General features: G+C 33.3%; 1 protein-coding gene across 10 annotated transcripts in view; it reads left to right on the top strand.

Moving 5' to 3' along the window:
- The window catches only part of Ipk1 (Inositol phosphate kinase 1), a 276465-nt gene that overhangs the window by 207300 nt on the left and 45537 nt on the right, over positions 1–23628 (top strand). For 8 of the 10 annotated variants that reach the window (XM_031978695.2, XM_031978694.2, XM_031978698.2 and 5 more), the window contains one exon: positions 9036–9246. In XM_031978695.2, coding sequence (XP_031834555.1) covers positions 9055–9246 — 192 coding nt within the window. In that variant the 5' untranslated portion in view covers positions 9036–9054. Of the gene's footprint in view, positions 1–840; positions 869–2304; positions 2387–9035; positions 9247–23628 lie in introns of those variants that run through there. The other 2 variants (XM_076368290.1, XM_076368289.1) reach the window with 2 other exon arrangements.

Below are 23628 nucleotides of genomic sequence, written 5' to 3'. Positions count from 1 at the left end.
TTCCTGTTCCGACAGAATATTCTCTGAACATCTGCAGAAGAAAAATCGATGTTTTGGTCAGAATATCTCTCTTAATTATGCAGAAAGAATAAATGTGACATTAGAGTCATTATTTTCTAAATAAATAATTTTAAATAAATAAGTCTAAATAAGATATAATAGTATTCTAACTCTCATTTCTGAGTTCCTTTAAAAATGATTTTGTTAAATGTTCTCATATTAATCAAATACTAACATTGTAGTGTTATTAATGATACTAATTACTATTTATTACTGCTGTTAATTACTATTAACTGTGAATACTAATTCATATCGATCATAACTATCTAATTACTATTACCTATTAATATTAATTATGATTAGTTCTCAATATCAATCGCTATTAACTATCAATATTAACATTTGAAAAATTACTATTTAATTAATCCAAGAGCATTTCACAAAAGCTTGTTTCCTCAAGAACTCCGAAACCCGAGTAGGACCATTATTATTGTCAGCCAACTCATTCATCTCTCCTACATCTATACAATTAGAAATACATTATATTTATCATGCTGTTGGCGAACTGTATGCATGTAGGTGTAGTGACTAAATCCAAGTTCCTCAATTTTCCTTCATCGTGTCGAGACCCGGGTTGTGCAAACGGTGTGACTCAATCCTTAACCTTCAAAAGTTCAAGCGATGTGTATCACGCGTCGATAGGGATCTTATTCTAAGAAGTTTACATTTTGCATTGCAAAAGAAGGTTTCCGCCTTGTTTGATCCCCGGCTCCGCTTACATTTTCATTTCATTGTAGCACACGATGAATTAGCTGCGACTGTTTACGCAAATACACGCCTTTTTACGATGCAATTATGCGACAGAGAAGTAAGTGGAATTCCTATTTTTACATGTACACGATATTTATCAATTGCAATTTTAACACCGCCGGCCGCACATTTCTCGCATCGCGTCTGCTGCGTTTTTCAAGGATATTTTGTAACTTTGTGATAGATCTACACTTTCGAGATTCGAAGGCAGCGAAAGACAGTTTGAAACTAACAGGAGCATCCGCTTAACACGTTGACTGCCACGAGAATTTCGAGCGCTTCGTTATAGCAAAATTTATTCCTTTATAATACAGGAAAATAGCATTAGAAATAATTATTAATGTTTTGGTATTACAGTGCTTATATTACACTATTACCTAGCATCTGGTGTTTCTGAATATTTTGATTCAATGGCAATTTTCTTATTGTAACTGTTTTCGAGCAGATGGTTTTGTAATCTATCAGCAACTGCAACTAATTTTTATAGTATCCCTAGCGAAAATGAAAAACGCTATAACATTTCTTAGATCTTTCATTTTCCATCTTAGTGAAAAATTTGGATGCGTGAAAAATCTAATAATTGTAGGGTAGTAGTTTCTTTAAGATTCATTAAAATATCTAATATTATTCCTGGTGCAATATTGGAGCCTACAGAGTTCAAGGGGTTAATACTGGAACTAAGTAGAACAAAATGTCCACTTCCACGTTTCTTCTTTTCTAATGAATGGAAAGGTACAGTTATTTTCTTGGAAAATTGTTGCATGAATTGATCTAGTAACATATATACTAAAATGCATACGAGCAAATGATGATCTCAAGAAGTGTGCTCCTTTAATTTTTATGAAAATTTGAATACCATACTATTTGAGTCTTCGACGATCTTGACGTTAAAAGCAGTTCTATTGAGTTTTATAACAATTTATATCCGTTTGAAATGTTTTCAAGCATTAACAATTTTTGAAGAGCTTTCATTAAAAATAAAATTGCGAATTTTCAGACAAGATTTAAAGCACAAGCAATGAAATATTCTCTGCGAATAAATTGTTGCTTATTGTTAATTCATAATTACTATATATACAATAGATTTCGATAAAGTTTAACACCAAATCTACTGTACCAGTCAAAATTACTGATTTCGTATTTTTTGTTTCTCTGTTGACACCTTGAAAGCATAGAATATTCGAAATGATTTCGAAAATAGTTTCACTTGAATGACTGTCCGAAGAAACCGAAAATAATCTATTGTTACAATTTTTATAATTGTCGTATTAAACATTCGGTAGTTATAGTGTTAAAACTATCTAAACCATTCATCAAATACACAATATTTAGCGTACAAAATTCCGAAAACGCATACAGTAAAATGTGATTGCAGTTTGTCATAAAACGTTCCTAAATTTGTCGTCGATTACGCAAAACAATTGCCTCTAAAATACTGCACTGCACATTGCGATTGTGCAAACCCTGGAAACATCTATAACGTTTCTTTGCAAGATGGCGGATGGAGCGACGCGACGGCCGAAACCTTTGACCTCTCGAGTCATCATCAGTGTGCACAACAGTTCAGCCACAGAAGGTATGTGCAACGTGGTTACCTGTAACTGTTTGATTTAGTTGTCTGTGAGCGTTTTCTCTCGGCCACACTGAAAATTACGACGAAACACACTTCGGTTTCGTATTCGATACCCAATAGGTACTTTAGGTTTTTTTCGGTTTCTGCATATTTATTATAATGCTTAAGTGAAACTATTTATTTGTAACGTCGTCTCGGATATTTGACACTTTTAAGATATCAGTAATTGCGAAATAAGAAAATTGAAACCAGTCATTCTGGCTGGTATGGTAATTCTAGCATGGAAGAAGTTTCTAGATGTTTTTTTCATTAGTTTTATAATGTAATTCTCTGACAGAAAAATTGTTTCTGCATATTCATTATAGTGTATATACGAGTGGAACTATTTATTTTTAATATCATTTGAGATATTTGACACTTTTAAGGTAGGATTAATTGCGAAATAAGGAAATTGAAACTAGTCATTTGGATGGTATGGTAATTAAAGAAGTTTCTAGAACTTTCTTCGTTATTTCTATACTGTAATGCTTTAAAATAAATATTTTGTTCTAATTACAAGTAATTTATTACGCGTAATATGCTTCGATTGTACTTTAATAATATTCAAATGTCTTAATATTCTGATTTTAATTGACTCTTCATCCTCTCAATCGATGAAAACGAAATAAATATTTCACCGAGAACCGTTATATCAATTTCAATTTCGAAAATTCTGAAGTATCTTGGAAACACAGTAAAAATCTCAATTAATGAAGCATAAATTACTGGCGAAACCGCATTTATCTTTGTACCGATCTTTTCATTTATCGAACGCACACATTCTCCACTGTAGATTAATCAAAATTGAAAATCGAATTCACAACGAATCGGTTAATGATTCACGATGCTGGGAATCGACGAAATTTGATTGCAGCTGGGATTAACTTAATAACTGCACGGTAATGAGTTTCGCCGGTGACGTCATGTTCAACTACGGGTCAACGGTAGCACTCGATCTATATAATTTTCATGTGTAACTGTAGAACGAACGCGAATCCATCAATAGTCAGCTGCTGAATCGGGAGCGGCGTGCAGTTGTTTCGCAATTTCGAGCGTGAACGCAGATATAATTCTCGACTGTTCGATTAAAACTCGACCAGTCGATATTTGCGGTACGAAAATTTTGACATCCGACCAACGGCCTTTGAACAACTTTCTCTAATTTCATTTATGCGTCATTCTCTCGACGGTGTGGCAAAATCAGCCGGAGCTTACGGAGAAATTACGACAGTTAACGTTCCCTTTTTTTTTCGCACGATTCGATGCTCCAAAGATTTCTCGTTATGGCGTAAAATGTTTATCCATGAATCATGAACACACTTTTTTTTCGCTGCGGCAACGCAATATTGTTTACACTAGATTAACGGACATTTATTGTACAGTTTATTCTATTGTTCCCAGAAACATTGATGTTCGTCCGTTTAGATCTAAGAAATCGAATGTTTAAAAATGTATTATTAGCAACTATAATCACGTAACTGAATCAATCAAAATCGGTCCAAACATTGACCAAATAATGTTTATAAAATTCAATATTAGTCAAATTGGCTCGTTCCGTAAATCTAGTGTTAATAGTGAACAATTATTAATTATCTGTTAGCACGATTCTTACGTTACACTGTTATCTGGTTGTTTACGTTATTGAACATTTTTACTCGACGTCAGTTGCCTTACGAACTATAATTGTTTTCAAGGCATTTCGAAACTCTGGTCTCATGGGACCATTTTGGCAGCGAAAGTGTTAAACATTATTTTTCTTCATAACTGTTAACAATAAGCTTTTTCCCTTCATTTAAAAATCATTGAATGATTATAAGGATCAATGATATATATTCCATAAGAAGAATTTTAATTTTATACACTGTTTGTAGTTTAAAGTATAATTAATGTTGCTGCAATTAATTATTCCTTTCTATACAATAAAGTATACGTGTATATTAAATGTATTTTTTTAACTCTTTAATTAATTATTTTTTATGCTATATCATTGGTTCGTGCAGTATACGTGTATAGTGTATAATAGATACATACGTATATATTTAATCATTATGGAGGTAGTAATTAAATTATGGTAAATTATCAGTGTGCCAAGATGCTGGTATTATTTTAAATAGATACATTTCATTACCATCAACTTTCTCTTTCTTTATAAGTAACGTAAATGTGATAGAAAGGAAAATAGAATGAATGGAATGAAATTAGAAAATTCATGGTAAGGAGGAAATTCTATAAAACTTCTTTATGAGATGCCTATATAATTTTATCTATTGATTATGAAGACGGTTTAGATAAGAGATTCTTTATTTTCGATTGGTATGTCTCTTAAGTTTTATAATTGAACAAAATAAGTCGTGCATTCGAATCTTGCAAACTTGTTAGGTTACTTTCATTATTGTCAACGTATTTTAGACTTCGACTGCCTCTGTCCTCTTGCACAATCAACGAAATTCATATATTACATCATGAGTTCATGTTCTAATTCACTAATATGATAAACTTATATTTTATTAAGAATCCAGTAATTCCAGGTGAATATTTATAACACAGTTATGATGTACATAAAATTGTAAAGTAAGATTTCTCATGTAAATTACTCTTTTAATTTTTCTGAACTCAATGTTTCAAGTAAATCCGTTTTAATTAGATAGTATCACATTCTCTCCCCATTTTCAAACTTTTCCAGTTTCAAATATTTCCAAACTTTTATTTCTTTCAGTGAATATTCCCTTTCTTTTCCAGACGTTTCATTCCTATTATTGAATTTTCCTTTTTACTCTCAATTTTTCATTATTTCCATCGAGTATTTTCTTTCTGCTCAGAAAATTTCATACTATTCGATATTCTGTGGTCTTGTTCTCGAATGTTAATCATCTATAAAACGGTGTGATTGCTTATTTTCTAGTGAAATATCGATAACATATTTTGCAACTAATATAAAGAACACTTCTTCATAAATTCAGGGACAAAACCATTTCATAATTTTCCTAATCAATCTTAAACCATTAAACAATATTTTTTCAGTAAGATTTTTTTAGTATCAAAATTATAGAAAGAACATAAACTTTGACACTTCTTTTCTAAACTAATAATACAAGAAAAACATAAATAAATTAGACTATAAAACAGTATTATAAATCAAATTACATAAATAAAAAATACAATTTTTATCGTCAAAAAAGATTAATGATTATATGCACGCACGTCCAGACGTTTCTATCCGAAAATTCTGAATGATGTTTTTCACACATTGATAATCTTGTTGCATTACGCCTATTAGATTACTCCGAAATGTATCATTCTATACAGAATGATTGACAAACGAAATAAGTGTACATATCAATGTAAAATAGGTAAAAACAAAATTCATCACAGGAGACTTTGCAAAATTTCTGAATTCATTTTCAGCGCAAGTGGTTAATGATAGTTAATCAAACAGCGACAGGCAGTCGTCTCTCGAGTTGAAAGGGTTAAATCGCTTCGTGTTTTTTCGACGCGAATTCGATCACTGCACAAAGTAATCGTTTCACCGGTCGCAATTGTTGATGTTTCGGCCAATTAGATTCGAAAAAGTTGCTCCACGCCCGGGAGAAAAACGTTTCTCCCGTTTCGCTCCCTTCGCCATATAGAGGACCAACCACGCGTAGAGTCCCTTATGCGGCTTTGTTCCTCCACGGGTGAGGTATTGTGTTTTTATTGGGCGTGCACACGTAACGCGCCTCTGATACGTACACACAGAGTGCGAGAAAGTTAATGTTCAGGATTGATAACCCGCCACGTTGCAATGATAGAAAAATTCTGGGAGGATTTTTGTAATCAATTGATCGTTATATAAATTTGTGTCTATAAAAATTCTTCTACGATTTTTATTTCACAATTATAATTTATTGTTATATAAATACATTGTGTCTATAAAAATTCTTCCACAATTTTTATTTCACAATTATAATTAATTTATTGTTATATAAATACATTGTATCTATAAAAATTCTTTCAGTTTTTATTTCACAACTATAATTAATTTATTGTTGGATAATATATTGTGTTCATGAAAAATCTTTTACATTTTTCATTTCACAATTATAATTAATTTATTTGTTAGATAAATATAATTTGTCCATAAAAATTCTTTTACAGTTTTTATTTCACAACTATAATTAATTTATTGTTGGATAATATATTGTGTTCATGAAAATTTTTTTACAGTTTTTATTTCACAACTATAATTAATTTATTGTTGGATAATATATTGTGTTCATGAAAATTTTTTTACAGTTTTTATTTCACAATTATAATAATGTTCTCCAGCATTCGGCAAATAATACTTTTCGATCATCGTGCGTTGAATGCGAATATAGAAACCTGTTAGCGTATTTAATAAATTCACTCTGTTATCGTTACCTCTTTATTAAATTTAATTTTGTTGTTCTATTTGTTACAAAAATTATCAGAACACATTTAAACATGTATAATGTTTTAAAAAGATACATCATTTAGTTTGGGAAAGTTTAATATTTATTTCCTGCAAGACATGCATACGTAGCTTTTGCAATTGACAAATAATTGTTAAAGTTAAAAATTCAATGTTTTCGGAATTGAATTTCATAAAAATGTAGAGGCGAGAGTGACAAAGGAACACGGATTTTAAATTTATACTCAAATGCCGGAAATTCATGATTAATATCCAGTAGAAATTCTATACTGAAATTCATATTTGAAAGTTCACTTATTTAAATAGACATTTATTCAAGTAATTGTTTATTCATTAATGTAGACATTGAATTCGTTGTTTTACCTCTTCTTCGTTGTCCGAATAAAATTTCCGTCGATATTTCTTTATCTGAACATCATGATCATTCATTTGTTTCGTATAAACACTGAACAGGTAATTATACAAATCCTTGTTGTCGTGAGCAGAATTTCAGGAAAGTCGAGTGAAGTTTGATTTTTCTCACTAATACTAGTTCAGGTAAATTATAAACAATTTCGGTAAATTAAGAGGAACGTCGCACCGTATTAAATTCTATTGAACTTCGGATTTAACTGTTCTCCGAAAGCTTTTATGAGCCATAAATGCATAAAGATCCGTGGACTGCGGACACTACTATCCACGAGTATTTGATCATTCGGTGGAATCGAAGCGAAAGTTTTATATCCTCGTTGTAATGGAAATATTCATAAGTAGAATGGATATCAATTTCCATACGTAATTGACATATGGAGGTAAGTGATACTAGACTGCGTTACACGTGAAAAATCTGACTAGTGAGTAGATAAAAATTATTAAATATTTCATTCATCTACATATATATACCCAACTCGCTGGGCAATAACGGAGTTAACGATTCGACGCTATCTAGCGACTAGTTTCTTTAATATTTCTCCTCGAATTCTTGTCTGCAGGCGAGATGTGTAGATAAATTCACGACTGTTTCTCCAATTTTCAACGGCAACAATAAATAAACAGAGCAGGGATTAAAGTTAGGCAAAATGTAATTTAATTGTGCATTCGGATTGATGATTAAAATGTAACTCCCTCGTTTGATTGCGAGTTTCGTGCAATTCTTAATTAGGAATCACGGGAATTCCCTCAGTTTTAATTGTTGAGTATTAATAATTAAGGATTTCAAATGTAATATAGATTACAATCAAGTATTTCAATTGAATTTATTTTACTTTCGGTTCTTCGTACCTGTTTCAGTCAAAATCGATATATAACAGTTTCAAGCAGTTTGTAATAAGAATAACAGTTTAATTTTATTATTACAAAGGTTATTTTTAATTATCGTTAACACTAAAACTACCGAGCAGTTGAACTGACTTTTCGAAATTTCTCTATAGAAACTCCAAGAATCACTGAGACTTCAATTGATTGACAATTCAGTTTGCGTATTGCTAAATCAATTTCTTTAATAATTCCTCAGAGAAACATCTTTTTAATAATTCTTAATTGTAGTTTCAGTGTTAACCCTTTATCCTACAATATCGTGTCAAACTCACGATGAAGATTTCAAGCACAATTTAACAAAAAAAAATATTAGTCAATTTGTTTGAAGACAAATCACATATTATTCTTCTATTGTCAATGATCATACCTTAGAGCACACATTGACATAGAATAACACGGGAATTTTCCCTTATTTTCAATAAATCATTAGTAACAAAGTAGTCGGACGGTTCATCAAGAAATCATAGGGCAAAAGGTTAACCCTCTATAAGCTGAATTTTTTTCGTGACCATAAAAAAATGTGTTTAGTATAAAATTGAAAAATATCAACCTATAAATGCAAATTAACGATACATTCAATAGTTTTAATAATTTCATTAAAACGAGTATATATTGTCATAATGAAATTACAATGACGTTGAACTTTCACGCCAGAGCGTATAAAAGTTTCTGTTAACTAATTACTGAACTTTACTCGCCACTGTGCTATGGAGAATGAAATAAATCAACAAAATGCCAATATATTCGTATGTAATTTCAAAGTCACACAAAAACTTACAGAGGGTTAAGATATGAATGATCTCACTGTGACGCCAGTTCCACTGTCAACGTGTTCTTCCAGACACCCATTAAATTGTTATTTACAAGTGCGCTTATCCGTGTTCGCAGTAAAGCGGGGGCCAGAACAATGAGAATCAACGAAGGAAATCCTGTGGCGACCGCCGCGTTTTCTTCGGAATCGATGACCACTTCCACCGGAAGCTCGGCCGACGATTACCCGGCGAATTCAGAACTTCCCTTTCCTCTGGCGACGTTCGCCGTCGAGGACTGCGTTTACAGAGGCGAAGGGAATGCTAACGTCGTTATTGCGCTCCCCCAAGTAAGTCGATAAATCCTGTCCTCTATTTGACCGAGCGGAGCTCGCACCTGTACACGAAAGTGGCCGCTCGAAGCTGTGCTTCGACGCATTAACTCGTCAAGGACCAATGTTACGCTGATACAACATTTCAGTTGTAACCCTTTCTCTCTCCGGCCGATTTGCATTTTTAACCTGTTAACCGGCTGATATTTCGAATATAAACGTTCACGAAGACGTGACTCAAGGCGAACGACGATAGAACTGTCAGGCGAGTCTAAATTACCCGTTCCCGATTATTTTTCTTTATTTCGCTGTTACTGAAATCGTAAAGCTTTCGCGAGAAATCGCTGTATGACTATATTCCTGCCAATTCATTCGTACGACGTTCTCTTTAATTATAATATTTCCTTCGGTAAATCGTCTAAACGAAATATTAGAAACATAAAATAGAAACGAGTCGACGTGCTCCTAAATATAATGTCGTAGTTTATAGTTTCTAATGACAATATCTATAGGATTCATTTCATTTTCATGATCAGATCAGGTTTAACACTAGAAATACCGAGTATTTAATACAATTAATATGTAATCCCTATACAAATTGTAACAATAGATTATTTTCAGTTTCTTCAGATATTCATTGGAGCATTCAAATGAAACTATTTATTTTCAAGGTCATTTCAAATATAGATTTTAAGATTTCAATCATTGCGAAACAAAAAAATCGGAACCGGTCATTTTGACTGGCACGGTAGTTCTAGTGTTAATTGATTGATAGATACAGCGTTAAGAAAGTATTATTTAAAATTTAAAATAAATTTGTTTAGTGTAGATTTTCAGAGATTCGATTACCGATTGAATAATTAATAGTAATAATTTAATAATAATTTGTTTGTATCTATCCTGTCTCTTTTATTACTGTCGGTTTATAGTTTCCAAAGTTTTGTACAAAGTGTTGTACAATAATTCCGCGTGTAATCGTGTTAATCCGCTGACTTATTCAGCACGAAATTTAACATATCAAATGTTAACGAACCTCGAAACAAGTCGTGAATCATAAAGATAAAAATATGTTGCAGTCATCGTTAATCCCTGGCCTCGCGGTTTATTCCGCAACCGCACTTACCAGAATTATTTTATCGTTAATGATTAATACGAACCGAATGGAGTTTCACTTTCACTGAATGTCTGCATTTATTTCGAACATTCAATGTTGACGACCGAAAAATGGTATTCCATTACGATCGCAGAAAAATGGACAGTATTCACGTTTTAACCCTTTGCAGACGAATGTCGAATGTCGCGAACAAATAATGTAATTAGTGAAACAGCAGGAGATCAGTACGTAGTTTCCTGTTTTCCTATTAATCAACACGTTCGCTACCAGTGTTACATATTTGTGACGGCCGTAATCCAATATTTTACATAATGAAAATGAAATTAACCCTTTGCGGACGAAGACTCATTAAAGTACACAAAATTTACAACATATGAAGTTAAATCATACATTGAATGCTCAAACAATAGAAAGAAAGGAACCTATACGTTGATCTCTTACGGTATGAGTCATTAAATCATTAGTCTACAACTTAGTATTCCAAATATGAAAATTAGATCTCTCCAAAGTGTCAACATTCGTCTACAAAGGGTTAATCCTAGAGATGTCATTAAAAACTATAAACTACGACATTATATTCAGGAACTCAATGACTGCTTTCAGTTTCATTTTTCTAACATTTTGTTTAGATTTATTGGATCGAGGAAAATATAATTAAGAAGACCATCACCGAAATAAGCGCTGTTAGCGAACGTGTCAACGCGTTCAATATCGAAGCGCAAATCCCGGCGCGTTGTTCTCTCAACGGTGTCGCCATCGAAAAAATTATTTTCACGCGGTAATTTTCAAACGGCGAATTATTGGCGGAACGGTGTTGGTTCGCGACTGGGCGACCGTGTCAAATGGGTCATTTCATTCGCACAGAAATCAATGTTCCCGGTGATGTCATAGCCGCAGGCCTCTCTCATTGAATCGATGCAACGCGGGACAACACACGTTTCACGTGCCGCTTCATTAGCGGGGCCGCCTTGGTTCGCGCGCGTGAACCGCCACGCGGATTTCTCGCGAGCCATCTGTTTGTTTCAAATTCGCGAGCACGTCACAAACAGAGCGCGTACACGGTAAACACAGATTTAATTACCGACAAATTAGCGTCCCCCACTGCTCACCGGTTGTCCATAGTTCTCGTTAACGTCTGACGATCGCGACTGAATAACGAATCACGAGTCCACGGTTCCTGTGAACGACAGCCGTGCTAACGACAGTTATATAAATGGCTTTGTCCGCGGGATCGCCGGAGAAAACATTCGAACACACCTTTTGTGCGTGAAATTTCACTGGGAGAACACGTGTGCAGGGAACTGCGACCCTCTGGAAGGGGAATTCAGTGATAAATTGTTTCGCGCTCGGATTTTCGGGACACGAGACACGCGGTTCGATATTTTATTCGAATAAAGTGCCCCGTTGGATTTCATTTGTATTGTTCGTTCTGTCGTGAAGTTACGCGTTTCACGCGTATAATTCGTGCGGTTATTTCGAACTTGGTTCTTTTGGAATTTTTTCTTCTTTTTCGGTGGCACGTGGTTGTTTTAGATCAACATTCGAGCTGATGATCTTCGTGCGAGTTGAGATTGGATATTTTATGTTGCGTCAATTCAATTGTGTCATTGGCAATTACTTTAAATTATATCTATGCGTATGATTGTATTATGTATTCCTTAGTTGTGGATGCTGATTAAATTAAATGTTCTATTTTGATTTCTTTTAGAAATTTCAAAATATTGGGATATTAGTGAACTGTTCGGGTTACTTCTTTATTGTCTTCTTTTGTTTGATATTTTCTTCTTTCCCTTTGATACATTAATGTATGATGTCATGTGTTCAATTGAGTTCACTGTGTTGCATTGGTGCACACTAGTTTGTTTTTGTTTTTAACAAGCGTCACGAGAATTTTAACAGTTTATACGTGATTTGTCCCTTGAAATTATTAGGAACAGTTATTAACAACGACTGTCACGGTGGTGACCGATGACCGGAGCTTTCAAATTACTTAAAAATAATTATAATTCGTAAGATAACTGGGGTTGAATGAAAATGCTTAATAACGTGAATAACTTGATCATAGTGCAACCTAATAATTGTGTTCCAAATAATTGATAAATGTTCCTGTTTATTTTTGCTACAGAGGAACAAGTGACACATAAAACGCTGAAGTTTTTCGTAGCAGTGAATGCGTTAATTATTTAGCATCGGAATTCTTACATTACACTATCGTTGACTCATTCATACTATTAAATATTTTCAGTCGACAGCAGTCATCTTGCATATTGTAATTCTTTTCAAACAATTCAGAACTTCTAATATTTCTCTTTCGCAACATTCTATATTGCTCTGCGTTTGGAAAATTCAAATAGCCAAACACGAGTTAACTGCCGACTGATCAACACTGTGTTAACACATTGCGCGCTGGCCCCGCGACAATGCAGGATTTTTAGTCTATCGTTTAATTGCTAATCCTACATTCATGTAACATGTTAGATACGTATAACACAAATTCAAAGTAAAATTACAAAATCGAATTCCTTATTCTCTTTCGTAAGTCAGAAATTTCGGCTCGATTGATGTTTAAAAGTGTATCGGTATAATCACCGACGCTCGCGTTTTTACTAGCTGAAATTCAGCCGGCGTACAATGTGTTAAAATAAGCAATAACACGTTTCGCATGCGTCGGGAATAGAAATTCGTTCTTATAATACAGATTCGCGTGGTTTTATTCGTCTTGTAGCATCGTTGCAACGTGCAGTTATCTCTCCGAGTGCATCGAACGGGTTCGAACGCTCCCCGTTTGACGCCGGAACGTCCTTATACAATTCGCGGCGTTCATCTATCGCATAAACATCCGCCTTCGTGCACGCTATGAATCGTAAATCACCCGTTCTCGCCCACGCTGCCGCAATTACGGCCATTCCGTATCTGCGCCGGCGAGGCATTATTTTTCGCGCGGCTCGTCAAAACGGCGATAATTACGTGGAACGTATCGCACCTCCGACTAATAGATCGCGTAATTTGAATCGCTCGTTTCTTCCATTTCGCGCCGGCGAACGCACAGTGGTCCTTAACACGTTGTATACCTTGGGGGCCACCGGTGGTCCAAATCGAATTACCGTAATTCACGCGATCAAACGACGATCGTTTAGAAATATTTCTGTATTATAAATAATGCTACCTAATGCGGCGATGTTCAGCTAGATGAATGTGCGATAATAATAACGCAATTCAATCAAATGATTTAATATTATATTTTTGCCATTTTGTGTATTTTGCTCTATGAAATCGTGCGGCGGTCAACGTGTTGACCACTTCCGCTGGAAATGAATTTAGAGGTTTGACTAAGTCTCGGGCGATGAATTTTGTTCTTACCTATTTTACGCAAATGTGGACATTAATTTCGTTTGTTAATCATTTTGTATAGAATGATATATTTCGAAACAATCTAATATGCGTAATGCAACAAGATTATCAATGTGCAAAAGACATCGTTGGCCATTTTGAAAAAGAAATGTCACGTGCGTGACACGTCTTTCCAGCGCAAGAGGTTAACCCATTAAGTCCCATGAAATTTTTTTTTAATTTTTAGATGAAATTCTATATTTCGAGTAATGGGTGTCCATACTATCTTGGAAAAATAGTGAAAAGAATCTGATATATTCAATATACTATATATAGCATGATCTATGGATAGATCACTGGGAACATACGGTAACAACAATACAACATACTATAACAATTTAGAGTGAGCGATCTATTAATAGATCATTGGGACTCAATGGGTTAACACATTGCGTGCGGGCCATTTTGTTCATTTCAACTTATATCCGTTACATTCAATTCATTTATTTATTATTCAATATATTTCCGAGAGTTTCCATTGCAAATAGAAATACTTTCAATCATACGTAAACGGAATCAACTATCTACTTTTATCGAAAATGTTAATGAAGTTATACAAGTATTTATTTAGTACTTTAGTACTACGGTACATGGAAATAGTACTTCTACGTTTCCCGCATGTAATGTGTTAACACGTTCGCTACCAGCGTCGCATATTTGCGTCGGCCGTAATTCTATATTTTACATAATGAAAATGAAATTAACCCTTTGCGGACAAAGACTCATTAAAGTACACAAAACTTGCAGCATATGAAATTAACCCTTTGCACTCGGATGTTTCTTACTAGAAATATGTAGCATTTCTTTACGAGGCGAAGACGATGTTCTTTGAGACTAATTCGAAGAGAAATCACTAGTACATTGAGGAACAAAGCTGTTTTATTCCAATGTTTTACGTATTGAGGCATTATACAAAAATTAACATTAAATATCATATTCTATAGTTTTACTGTGTCAAATCCAGCGGTGACTGAGAGTCACCTCTCGAGTGCAAAGGGTTAAATCATACATTGAATACTCAAACAATAGAAAGAAAGGAAACTATACGTAGATCTCTTACTGTTTGAGTAATTAAATCATTAGTCTACAACTTAGTATACCAAATATGAAAATTAGATCTCTCCAAAATGTGAACATTCGTCCACAAAAGGTTAATCCTAGAGATGTTGTCATTAGAAACTATAAACTATGACATTATATTTTGGAACTTAATGAATCGTTTCAGTTTCATTTTTCTAATATTTTGTTTAGTAGATTTGTTGGATTGAAATATTACAATCGAGAAAACCGTCATCGGAATCAGCGCTGGTAGCGAATGTGTTAACACTAGAGCCACCAAGCACTTAAACTAACTTTCCCAAATTTCTTTATGAAGCTTATAACTGTATATTTATTAACACTAGAACTACCAAGCAGTCAAATTGAAGTTTCCAAATTTTTCTAACTATTGAGATTTCAATTGACTTTTGATTCAATTTGCGTGTTACTAAGTGAATTTTCTATTTTCTTTAGATTTATTGCATTGAAATATTATAATTGAGGAAACCATCATCAAAATATGCACTAGTAGCGAACGTGTTAAGAGGTTGAATTAAAATAAAGAAAATTAGTATATACAACTGCGTTCTACGGAATAAGTCACGTGATCCGGATAAACGCGCGTGATCTTTACAAGAGATATTCGAAAGTAGGTGTATAATCATTTTTACCGGTTAGTAATTTACCGTTGGATAAAGGAATATCGGAAACAGTGAAACCAGATCCTGCTTCTACGCTAAATTATTCTTATTAATACAGTTCGCACATCCGCATCCGCATTTTCAGCTGTTTGCGGGAATGAATACGTTCGGGCGCGCCCCGACGAATGTGCGTACGATCCGCGTAACGCACCGTTTCCAGACGCTTCCGATGCGTTACACGCAGATGTTCCTATTCACTCGGGATCTCGATCCAGCGATAACTTCGAATACAAAAGTGGGCATAATTACGACACGGACGTCTGACTTCCTCTTATCGGTCGCTGTTAATGATATACGCAGTTGTTTGTAAGTGATTACGGAAAAGAGAGCCGCGTCTGTTCGGTGTGTCGGCGAATGAACAGCGTTCATCGTCGAATGGGCCGAATATTTGTTCATGATTATAACAAGATCTATGCAGTACAAAATTAATAAATATCCACATATGAATAAGAATTAACAATGTATTCGATGCTTTCAATAATTTCGTCAAACGAATATATTTTGTAACTTTCAAGTTACAGTGACGTTAAACTTCCACGCCTGAGTGTATGAAAGTTTAAGTTAACTGATTACTTAATTTTATTCACCACTTTGAGTGCAGAATGAAATAAATCAACAAGATGCCAATATACTGATATGTGACTTCAATGTCAATGTTACTGTACCAATAGACTAATCAAAAAATTATGCCTATTTCGAAAGTAGGTTAGGTTTGTTGAGAAAATCTGTTGAAAATAAGAACTGTTGGATTTATAATGGAATAATGAGTCAGTATTATTTCAAAATGATTCAGTCCTGATTCGTTTCTTGTTGCAATTATTAAAGAGACAACAGATGTTCAGAGGAATCATTGAAGTTGATTTAAAGATACGTAAACTGAATTGTAAATTAAGACTATTTCTACCGAAGGAGGCAAAAGACACTTTTTGGAATTTTAATTTGAAATTAACTCTCAGTTTAATCAGTTTTCCTCGATTGAATTTTGGAGATTTCCTGTAGTTCGTTTTATAACTGTTATTGCGTTTTCGGTCGATCTTTGTGTAAGTCTAAAAAGACTGGAAAAGAGAGAAAATGATATAAGTAAAGTTTTAGACTATGAATATTATTTATATAATATCGATTGTTTTATAATCCGTTTTTACGAGTTTAGAAACTCGGTGCTGCAGGCCTTGACCCATAATAAGTGAACTGCATAAACTATATTATTTTAACTTTTTAATCGATGTAGGAATAATAGTAATAATAAATATGATTGGACTAGAATATGATACACTAAAAACTGCAACAAAACATTTGAATGTTTCTATCTTAACATTTAGGAGACCGCCTAAAAAGAACTATAACCACAATCTCCTCCATTGTCTTCAATTGAACTCATTCAGTGAATTCGGTTAGAAACTGTGTTTTGTGAGAACAAGAACCGTATTTCATGAATTGCAAATAATCCCACTTCAAGACTTACTAAATAACAAAAGAAGAGATAAACAGAATAAAAGGCAATACGATGCTAAGTGAAAAGTGGGAGATCTCCCCATTCGGTTGGCTAAGTGTTAGTGAATATAAATTAGAATAGGCTTTTTATACAACATTTACTTATTGTACATTAATTCAGTTTAACCAATTTCTTCCAAATAATAACAATTAGTAAATAGTTGTAATATTTTGAGAGAAATTACGTAAAATTCACTTGAAACATATTACGAAAACATTGCTGTTTTACATATAAAAATAATTAAAAAGTGTAAAAGTGCTGTACTGAATAACGAGAAATATTATGTTATCAATATGAAAATGTTCACACACCGATTTTATGAACAATAGGATTATATAAATATTGAATTCTGGGATTTCAGTTGATTCTCTTATACGCGTGAAACTGTATAAAAATAAAATATGTACTTTAATTATAAGCGGTACAGATAGTGTAACATTGAATACTATCGCATTATTGAAATCTGAATTTTAGAATTGTAATTATGTGCGTTCTAGAAATGCAATCTATTTTTAATAAAGCCTTTACACGGCGTCATTGCATATAAGAACAAGGTTATATTACAGAGGATTAGGTCAGTAAAAAATTATGTCATGTCACAGGTCATCGTAAAAAGGATACTTCCCTATCGTGTAATTATTATAATTTTTTATAAATGCATGAAATTCATTACAGAACCTTTGTACCGTGGTTCATAAACATAACGATCAATTATCGCCTTAACTAAATTCATCAGATTACACGAGTCATTTTTTATTAATTTCTTCAGGAATAATGAAAAACAATTATCTCGATATAAATAACATGGTTCTACTAATATCTTAATTTATTACAGAAATTCACTACTGTTGTTTCTGATCTTATCGATTAAACGATTAATATTTATAAGTAATGGAGAAAGAATGTTTCATCTGCAGTGCAAAGTTAATGTGTTTCACATCAATTTAAATTCATATATTTTAATTAATTTTCAATTTTAGCTTTTACAAGCCGCCTACGGACACCAATTGATTTACACGCCACTCTTTATTTTCATTTTCTTCGATTTAGGTATTTAATTAAAGAAATTCGGGGAATGTAATCATTGTCACTATTCTCCATCATGTTTTTTAATGTGAGTTTCCTAGTGAAAATATATAAATGGAAGAACTTATCAATAAAAATTTTAGAATTTATTATATTTACTATGAAAAACATATTTACAATATTTCAAGTAATTATTCAATACAAATTTAATATAGTACTTATTAATTAAAGTAATATTAAAACAAATAATAATTCAATAAGTGGAAATTTGGTGAAAGCTCACATTTGAATAAATATCTATAAAAAAATATACAAAAATATTTGTCACCGTTTAATTACACAAGTGTAATATATCTTATTTATTAAATGATATTTTAATGAACAACTTATTTGATTAATGGAATGTTTGTTTCATATACGAAGCATCGACATTAAAAAGATAAAGTTAAGTGTGTACATACGTGCTCAAGCAACAATAAAATGATTATAGTTAATCAGATCTTATGCAGCACTTGAATTGTTTTGAAGAATCAGTTATCACTACCGAGAACGTCGAAACTGAACGACAAAATGCACGCGATAAAGCGACGGTAATATAATATTTCTGTTCCTCGAATTCTGAAGAAAACTATGGTTTATCTAACTCATTAATTTATGGCTAACGGAAGCATTAATATACCGAATCGACTCAAACTTTCTACTGCCATAAAGGAGAGGAAAAGGAGGACTGCTTCATATTTAATTAGCACAATTTATCGACAGCATTCAGAATTAATACGTGAACAGAGTTTTCTTTATCGACAATTCCGAATTTACAGGCTTAAATAAATAATACTAACCCACGTTTATTAAAAATATTACACGGAATTTATGGGTGACAAAAATATGACTTCCGTAGTAGTACACAATTGTATTTACAAAATCCAATTTACACGAAATTCTCGTTTCAGAAGTGTTCAATTTAGAAAGCATATTGCGTAATAATATAAATGTATATTAACAGATTTGCGAGCGCGTATAATTTCCCAAATAAGGTATATACGTAACTGAATATAAATAAAATATGTATAAATATAAAAAAATACATGAAAATATTGAGATTAGAGCTGTTTCGTTGATAGTTAAAACGACTTGTCAGTGAGTTCAAACCTATTTCACCGATGTTTTGTTCATTATTGATTTTCATGTAATGTAGGTCATAAAAGTATCTGACACGTAAGTTTTTCAACTGTTAATATTCATGTCGAAAGGTTGGAAATTGAAGGTAGGATAGAAAATCCATTTCTACGAATATTCCGAATGTTATTAAGAATATAATAATAGTATATAGTAATGAATTTTTAAAATAAATGTGTACAGGTCTGCGAAACTCGATTTCTTTAAACGATATATAAAAATGTAACCTATTATTGTTCATTTCTCTGATTAGCTGTTATTAAATTAAATTAAAACTACTTAAATTAAAATTAATAAATATAATAAATTAAAATTTTTTCTTCATTACAATGTTTATACAATTTCAATGTTTAAATTAATACTGCGACGTTTACATTACCAAAAAAAGTTGTATTAATTAGTGCAAAAGGTATACACGAAATCTGATAAAATTTGTCGTAATAACCATGTAACTGAAGATATAAAAAAGAAACACAGTTTTTTCTGAATGAGTCGTTTCCCCGTAACGTGAGTAAGCGAAGTACGTATTCATGTCGTGTGATTATTATGCGCGAAACGGGACACCCGGTACACGAAGAAAATCCACGATAACATCGTCTTCCTAATCGAAGAAACTGTGCGCCGCAATAACGGACTTTCTTTCAATTCTTTTAACGACGCGCTGTCAAAGCGCACGCAAACGAACAGTTACCCGTGTCGTGTCCGTGCAGTTTGCACATACACCGTCTCCAATTTGCGTACGGTTTCAGGTTCGATAAACTCGCAATTACGGTTCAAGAACAAAGATCGCGAGCCGTGTGTTCCGCGGCGGTATTATAAGTGTACGCACGCACCGCATTTCAATTATATCTTAAGCTCTGTTACAAGCGGTCTCAATTGTCGTGTATCGACCGACGAAAGGTAGACGCTCAGACATATTCGGATAAGAGGATGAAAAGTGTTCTCGAACTAAATTAAATGGACTTTTCGATTGCCTACCGAGAAACGTTTTGTGCCGAGTCTCAACCTTTTATCTCGGCAAAGGGATCATTACAAGTGTACTGAGGATCTTTATGCAATTTTAGACTTTTCAATGCGTAGTCTGGAGAATAGACTTACGGTGGAAAGTCACTTTTGTTAATAAATGTATAATAAATGTATAATAAATGTCTTTCGATATTTTTATATTATTTCGTGTTGTGTTTCATATATAAATTGAATGGACTTTTCAAGCTTTTGTCTTGACAAAGCGATCATTACAAGTTTACTGCGGATCTTTGTGCAATTTTAGACTTTTCAATGCGTAGTCGGGAGAATAGACTTACGATAGAAAGTGACTTTTGTTAGTAAATGACTTTAAATATTTTTATATTATTTCCTGTTGTATTTCATATATATAAATTGAATGAACTTTTCAAACTTTTGTCTTGATAACGAGATCATTACAAGTGTACTGTGGATCTTTATGCAGTTTCAGACTTTTCAAAGTACAGTTGGGAAAATAGAGTTACGATAGAAGGTGACTTTTGTTAATAAATGACTTTGGATATTTTTATATTGTTTCATGTTGTGTTTCATATATAAATTGAATGAACTTTTCAAACTTTTGTCTTGATAAAGTGATCGTTAAAAGTGTACTGCCGATCTTTATGCGGTTTCAGATTTTTCAAAGTATAGTTGGGAGAATAGACTTACGGTAGAAAATGGTTTTTGTTAATAAATACTGCATAATGCAATAGATTTTGGATATTCTAATATAAATATAATATTTCGAAGTAAACAAAAATTAGATTCCATACAACTTCCAAAACGGTAAGTTCAAAAATATGTTTACCTAAACATCTCTCCCTAAATAAACAAAAATCAATTGTTAAATCAAAAGATCAATTTTAACGTAGTAAAAAACCATCGAATTTACATCCTACAAATAAAACAATAGTTAAAAGGTTCAGCAACAAAGTAATTGATTACATTGACCTATTAATAGTCACTTTCCACCAGTCCGACAAGAAACCAAAGAAATAAATTGAGAGATCAATCATCTTAGTACAATAGACTCCGGCACGAAACAATGGGAATAATATCGATGGTTAGCTTCGCGTGCTTCGCACTTGTGCGCGTCGCATTAAGGAGAAAGGTGTGCCTGCTCCATGAACTTGTATAAAATTCTCCGGATAAGTATCTCCGTGAATGGAATCGGTGATCAATCTTGTCGGGGCGCAACAAAAGGCGCAGCGCATCGGCGATCGAGCGAGTTCGAACGGTTTAAGCGGAAATAAAAATAGGAAGGGAGGGGGGAAAACGAGCGAAACACGGGGACTTTGAAAATCATCGAGACAATGGCAGCTCGGCAATAAAAAGAGACACCGGCAGCCGTGCGACAGCACCGGTAACGCGCCGCCGAGAACAAAGTTATCAATCCGGCTGACGCTGCAGTAAGTTCTCGGTTTGTTAGCCGATTACCGAAGAGAAGGTTACCGATTGTGTATTTCTGTCGATGACACAGAGCCGTGCGAACCGAACGTTCGCGAATGAGTGTTGACGGTAAAGACCGTGAAACACGGGGAGTTTTACTATTTGTTGGCCGGCAACATTGAAACGATGTTTTCCTCGCGGAACGATCGCGACGTCGTTGCAATCAAAACAAATGGAATTACCGGCGCGATAAAAGGATACGGGTGCGCGTTGCATTGAAACAACCGACTCTCTTCGGCCTTTTACTACCAAATCTGAATTAATTCTCACCTTTTCTTCTTTCTCTCGATCCTTTTCTCTTGTGTTCTGGAGGGGAAAGGTTTTGTGAGATGTTCCTGGATTATTAATTATTCGTTGATCCGTTTGTTATTATTAGATGTTGATATTGGTCATTGCGAAATACGATGTTACTGTTATTAATGATATTAGTTGGTATTGGTTATTCGTACTTGGAACTGTAATGTTGGCGTTTAGTTCAATCGAGATTATATGAAAGACTTTTTTGAGAACTCGGGAATAGGAGTTTGATTGTTATTATAAATCGGTTGTTTAATGGTGAAGATGCTGAAATTTGATTTGTTTATGTTTCACCGTATGCTAAATGTGAAACAAGTATTCAAAGTGTAATAATGGAGGGAAGAGTAATTATTGATTACAATATTATGGTTTATTATATTTTCAAATAATTATTATTCATTGGTAAAAAGTTTCAAGAGATAATCAATTTCAATAGACAGTTGAATCGTTTATAAATTAGCAATTCCGGGTGGAACAAAATTAATATTTGTGTTTATTGTAAAACTTTAGTATTTACAAGTGGAAAATATTATATTACCTTTTATTCGATACGAGCTAAGAACAATTCGTGTCAAAGAAATTCAATTTGAATGGTAGAAACGACGAACTTAAAACAAACAATGTCACTGCGGTTTCATCGGTAGTAAATACAGCGAGATCATAAATTTCTTTCGAAAGTTCTACGATGTCTCTGGGACCCCATCTCACCTTTCACGCGTTCCGGATTCGCAATCATCGATAACAATTCGGAATTCATAAATGCGAATGAATATGGAACAAAGGTCAGAAACTGCGAATCAATTTTTTGTCATTGATTGTATATTCTTGCGACACGTCTCGTAAAACGAAGAATTCACACTGTCAACGAATACTTAGCTCTCTGCAAGGAATCTCTTCCGTAATAGTGCCGCAATCATTTTTTCTTAAATTTAAAATCAATTCTCGTTTCTTTTAATCTGTAAATCCTGTCCCCTTGTTCATTAAAATATTCAATTACATTTTACGACGTGTCGATAAAATAGCAGTAAGTATTTTGAAAAGCTGCGATCGTTTTTACTATCAATTTACTTCTTCAACGTTTTCTTTGAGATGATTTATTGCTCTTAATGATCGTATAAACTCTGGAAACAGTTCTTACTTGTTTTTTTTAATTACAAGATTGATTTATTAATCGCGCGTGATATTCACTGAACCTCTTTCCTGCGGCTATTTTTTGTTTTTGTCAATGTTCATTTTCAATGTTTTTGTCAATGTTCTAATCTTAATTTTTAATTGTTATTGATTGATTCTCTTTCTGTTTGCGTCTACGGAATCGCTCTATAATGGGGTTGAGAATCACTGTATCTCGTGCCTCGCGGAACTATTTCATTTCCTCAATCGAAAATAAAATCTGTGTTGTAACTTTCTTTAATGGCTTCTGTACACACAGAGTTTACTCTATCACGTGATACAGTTATATTTTGTCTCGGACGTTTAGTTTTTAAAATTCAACAATGTTCAGAAAAATAAGTGTGACATTGTATATGCTTGTATAGTTGTAATGTTATGGAAATACATATCATTGTACTTTGGAGAGCCTGCAGAATTATTTTCTATAAAAAACATGATGTTTAGCTCTTATGCTTAAGTCACAAATAATTTTTAAAGTTGACAATTCTATTGAATTCTTCAAAATTATATGCAATGGACGGAAAAAGTTTTTAAATTTCTGT

Source organism: Nomia melanderi, chromosome 6 (genome assembly GCF_051020985.1).
Source record: "Nomia melanderi isolate GNS246 chromosome 6, iyNomMela1, whole genome shotgun sequence".
Taxonomy (NCBI): domain Eukaryota; kingdom Metazoa; phylum Arthropoda; class Insecta; order Hymenoptera; family Halictidae; genus Nomia; species Nomia melanderi.
Note: the sequence above shows the minus strand (reverse complement) of the source record. Positions and strands in the feature narration are given on the sequence as shown.